This window comes from Eimeria tenella, genomic scaffold, assembly GCF_000499545.2.
Source record: "Eimeria tenella Houghton genomic scaffold, Eth_scaff915, whole genome shotgun sequence".
Lineage (NCBI taxonomy): Eukaryota > Apicomplexa > Conoidasida > Eucoccidiorida > Eimeriidae > Eimeria > Eimeria tenella.
Genome location: NW_013546029.1, coordinates 1 through 4,803, shown reverse-complemented (window position 1 = coordinate 4,803; position 4,803 = coordinate 1). Strand labels below are relative to the sequence as shown.

The 4,803-nt window shown below is 60.9% G+C and overlaps 2 protein-coding genes across 2 annotated transcripts; one reads left to right on the top strand and one right to left on the bottom strand.

The window, feature by feature from the left end:
- Positions 1-536: 536 nt before the first annotated feature.
- ETH_00000805 (mRNA (2'-O-methyladenosine-N(6)-)-methyltransferase, putative) lies at positions 537-2,922 on the bottom strand (the record flags this gene model as incomplete). Its single annotated transcript, XM_013380811.1, has 5 exons — positions 537-710; positions 1,159-1,251; positions 1,475-1,627; positions 1,835-1,904; positions 2,123-2,922. Coding segments are annotated over 5 exons (1,290 nt in total), but the record flags the coding sequence as incomplete, so codon positions are not given.
- Positions 2,923-3,636: 714 nt separating this feature from the next.
- Positions 3,637-3,864, top strand: ETH_00000800 (RNA recognition motif domain-containing protein, putative; the record flags this gene model as incomplete). The annotated part of the gene is made up of 1 exon (XM_013380810.1): positions 3,637-3,864. The coding sequence occupies one exon, from the start codon at positions 3,637-3,639 to the stop codon at positions 3,862-3,864; it is 228 nt and encodes a 75-aa protein (XP_013236264.1).
- Between the last annotated feature and the right edge of the window lie 939 nt (positions 3,865-4,803).

The window sequence follows — 4,803 nt, the reverse complement described above, 5'->3', positions numbered from 1 at the left end:
CACGCGGTTGGAAGGGGCGGCAAGCGCTGGGTGGCACGGGTGCTCCTGCTGCGGAACTGCTGCTGCACGTCGAACTGCTGCTGCTGCACCTCGAACTGCTGCTGCTGCAACACCAACTGCTGCTGCTGCAGCTCCAACTGCTGCTGCTGCACCCTGATGCAGCCAGCACCCTCCCAACCAGCTAGTCGCCCTGCCCTTCCCCCATAACCCCCCCACAACCCCGCTGCAACTCCCCAGGGGGCCCCAGGGGCCCCCCAAACCCCTAGGGCCCCAGGGGGCCCCTGGGGCCCCGAGGCCCTTAGGGCCCCGAGGGCCCCTAGAACCCTCGAAGCCCCTAGGGCCCCCGGAGCCTCTGGGGCCCCCGGGCCCCCTGGGGACCCCAGGTCCCCGGGGGACCCTAGAAACCCAGGGGCCACCGGAGGCCCGATGCCCCCTGGGGCCCCCCCGGGGCCCCAGAGGGCCTCCCCGAGGCCCCCTAGGGCCCCCCTGGGGCCCCCTGGGGCCCCCTGGGTGCTGCGTGTGTGTGTGACCTGGGCGCGTCTGACGAGGCCCTTGATGCCGACGAGGCAGTGCTCGGTGGTCCTGTGGAGGTAAGAAGACTCGTCGCGAAGAACTGCAGGAGCAGCAGCAGCTTCGAAGGCGGGGTTGCTGCGGGCCAAACTCTTGTTGGTCTTCACCCAACATATGTCTTCGCAGCGGCGAAAGCCCCACTGACACAGCAGCAGCAGCAACGGCAGCAGCAGCAGCTGGGGTAGTTGCGGTTGTAGCGGTTGTGGCAGCAGAGTAGTGGTTGTAGAAGCAGCAGCAGCGGTTCAGCAGCAGCTGCGGTTGTAGGAGCAGCAGCAGTAGTGGGTGCAGCAGCAGCAGAGGTAGTAGTCACAGCAGCACAAGCAGCAGCAGCAGCAGAGGATTTAAGTGGAGTCAAAAAGCAGCAGAAGACACAGAAAGAGATAACAAAGAGAGACCGGCACGGGAAATGACTCAATCAAAAGAGGAAGCAAAATGAATTAAAGTAAAATTAAAAAAAGACAAAAAATGGATAGAGAAAGGCCTTAGCTGAGGCGCAGGGCCAAAGACATGGACCAGATAGACAGCCGCCCCAACAAACCCTAAGCCCTAAACCCTAAACCCTAAACCCTAAGTGTTAGTGGCTTGCACCTTGGAGAGCACGTCCCTCGCCTCTTCAAGATGCTTCACGCCGCACCAGAGAAAACAAAAGGACTGACTCTCAGCAATTTTGTCTATGGGCAGCTGCAGCAGCACTCGACACGCACACAGCCACAAAGTGCAGCAGCAGCAGCAGCAGCAGCAGCAGCAGCAGTCACGCAGCAGCAGCAGCAACAGCCACAGCATCAGCACCAGCAGCGCCGCGCCGGCCGCAACAACCCCCGCAGCAGCAGCAGCCCCGCAGCAGCAGCCCCGCAGCAGCAGCCCCACAGCAGCAGCAGCAGCAGCAGCAGCAGCAGGGGCGTACGTCCATGATTTGCTGCACCGACCAGGGCCTGAGGTCCTCGGAGGGCCTCTTCGCCCCCACACACCTCTCTGCGTATTCCGCCCAAGGAGGGTCTACGAGAATGACGTCGAAGAGGCAAGGCAGCAGGCTCCAGTCGAAGGTGCGCAGGTCCGCCTGCCAAACCCTAAACCCTAAACCCTAAACCCTAAACCCTAGGCCCCAAGCCCGCGGCCCAGGCCCTGCGGGACGCGCTGGGGAGCGCGGGTGCTCGAGGGAGCAGACCCGCAGATGCCCCACAGGCAGCTCTAAACCCTGGACTGCATGCCACTACGCGCACCAAACCCTAAACCCTAAACCCTAAACCCTAAACCCTCAACTGACGCGGATGCACTGCGCCGGGGTGGCGCGCGCCCTGATGACCTGTCTCTTCAGCTCCATGAGCTCCTTCAGCCTGAAAAGACATCAACAGGCTAAAGCCTCCACAAACCCTAAACCCTAAACCCTAAACCCTAAACCCTAGACCCTGAATCGTGGCGCCCCACCAAGCCCGTGTCCCGCACCCTACACACTGGCGTCGGGCCCTCCCCCCGCCCAGACCCCACCCCACGCCCCCCAAGCCCCAACCCCCAAACCCTAAACCCTAAACCCTAAACCCTAAACCCTAGGCACCTGAAGTAGGCGTTAAACCTCTTCTCGGGCTCGACATCTCGGATGAAGTTCTGCGGCCTTTCGCCGGTGTTGACGAAGTGCTGCGAATAGTCCAGCAGCAGCCGATCTCTGCCTCTGCGGCCAAGTTCTGTGCTGCTCATGGTCACCACGCTGCGCTGCTGCTGCTGCTGCTGCTGCTGCTGCTGCTGCTGCTGCTGCAGCCCGTGCGCGCCCCCGCTGCTGCTGCTGCTGCTGTGCCCGTGCTTCCCGCCCCCCCGCTTCCGCTTCGGCGGGGGGGCCCCATGTGGAGAGGGTCTTTGTCTCGAGGCTTTGCCCTCTCGGGGGGCCCCCGGGGGCCCCCCCCCTCCTGGGGGGCCCCCTGCAGGCGCAGCGGCCCGCGGAGGCTGCTGCTGCTGCTGCTGCTGCTGCTGCCGTGCGGGCTGCTGCGGCCACTGCTGCGCCGCCGCCGTGGGTGGCTGCGCTTGCTGCTGCAGCTGCTTCCCCTGCTGCAGCGCAGGCTGCTGGTGCTGCTTCTGGGACACCAGCTGCTGCTGCTGCCCCTGGGGCACGCGTTGCTGTTGTGCCTGCAGCTGCTGCTGCTGCTGCTGCTGCTGCTTCGGCTGTTTAAGGGGAGGCGGCGCCCGCGGCTTCCCCGGGGGCACTGCAGGGGGCAGCCGGGGGGCAGCCCCGGGGGCCCCCGCCTGGGGGGCCCCCAAGGGAGGGGGTACTGCGGGGAGGGGGGGCCCCCCTGTGTGGAGGGCAGAGGGGGGCCCCCCTGCAGAAGGGGCCTCTGAGGCGCCACCAGCGCCGGGAGGCTGCATCCCACGGCTAAACCCTAAACCCTAAACCCTAAACCCTAAACCCGTAGCCCTCAAGCCTTAACTGCCGCTCAGGCGGGGGCTGAGGAGCGGGGAACCACCCAGGGCCTCCTGGGGCGGCATGGGACTGCAGCAGCTTTGAAAGGGTACTGGGGGGCCCCCGGTGGCAGCAGCAGCAGAAGAGACCTGCTGCTGCTGCCTATAGACTTTGTGCAGCCTTAGGGGCCACAGACAAACAAAAAGGAAAAGAATAAAAAGCAAAATATCTAAAAGTTAAGGGTTTGGGTACAAAAACCTAAGGGGTGGGCGAAGCGGGGCCCCGAGGCTGCGCTGGGCTACCGTAGCCCTAAACCCTAAACCCTAAACCCTAAACCCTAAACCCTAGTGGCTATATCCTCCCCGCAAACCTCAAACCCTAAAAATTTGCCTTTAGGCTTCTTGGCTCGAGTTCTTTTTGGCGGTTTCCCTTCAAACACCTCTCTCCCCACCCCCGGCCTGCTTGTGGCTGCAGCTACTCCTCGTGCAACCGAAACCTTAAACCCTAAACCCTAAACCCTAAGCCCTCGGCTTCTTCAGGAGAGCGGCTTGCAGGGTTTTGCGGCTGTGCTCCGCAGCAAGAGTCTTTCGCTCTGTGTTCGGGCGCTGGGCGGCAGCCGCGGCGGGGGCGCACCTGCAAACCCTAAACCCTAAACCCTAAACCCTAGGTGGGGTCTGAAGATGCGGCGCGACCGGTCGTGCACGCTGAACGTGTCCTCGCTCTCTCGAAACGTCAAAGAAGCTCATTTAAGAGAAGTTTTTGGACTTTATGGAGTTATTAGATCTTGTGATTTGGCCATCGACAAAAAGGCCGGAATTCCAAAGGGCTACGCCTACGTGGAGTTCGACACCCAGAGAGAAGCCGAAAACGCTCTCAGACACCTCCACGGGGCAAGCCACAAACCCTAGACCCTAAACCCTAAACCCTAAACCCTTAATTCTGTGCATTGGAGGCGGAAAGCGCCCTCAGACACCTACGCGGGGCAAACCCTAAACCCTAAACCATAAACCGTAGTTCTGTGCTTCGTAGGCCGAAAGCGCCCTCAGACACCTCCACGGGGAAGTGCGCAAACCCTAAACCCTAAACCCTAAACCCTGCACAAATTTGGCTGAAAACGCCCTCTCCGGGGGCAAGCCTTAAACCCTAAGTCCTAAACCCTAAACCTTAGGCAATTTGAATTTAAAACGCCTTCGGGCACCTCAGTGAGCAAGCCACAAACCCTAAACCCTAAACCCTATGAATTTTAAACTGAAAGCACTTTCAGGCACCTCCGTAGGGCAAGCCCTAAACCCTAAAGCCTGAAGCAGCAAACCCTAAACCCTAAACCCTAAGCCACACCAGGGACTACGCCCTGTAACCGCTGACGAGACTGCTGCGTCTAGTCTTTTGTCGCTGCTCAAGTAGCAGGTCCCAAGGGTTTAGGGTTTAGGGTTTAGGGTTTACGGCGGCTGCAGGGGATTCTAGACGGGAAGACTCTGCGGGTTGAGCTTTCATCGAAGACACATGAACGCCACCAAGGTAAACCATAAACCCTAAACCCTAAACCCTCAAAGGGCAGCTGTCCACCAGCTTCAGTGCAGCAGAGCTTCCGCTACTGCTGATTGTGCTGCTGCTTGTGCTGCTGCTGTGATGCTGCTGCTACTTTGTGCTGTTCCTACTTGTTTTGCTCATGCTATTTGTGCTGCTGCCGTTGCTACTTTGGTGCTGCTGCTTGTGCTGCTGCTGCTGCAACTTGCGCTGCTGTTGCCGCCCATGCTGCTGCAGCAAGGAAGGAGCAAAAGCAAGCGGAAGGTGGATCAGCAGGCGATGGCGACAGAAGTGAGTCTGCTGCTGCTGCTGCTACGGCT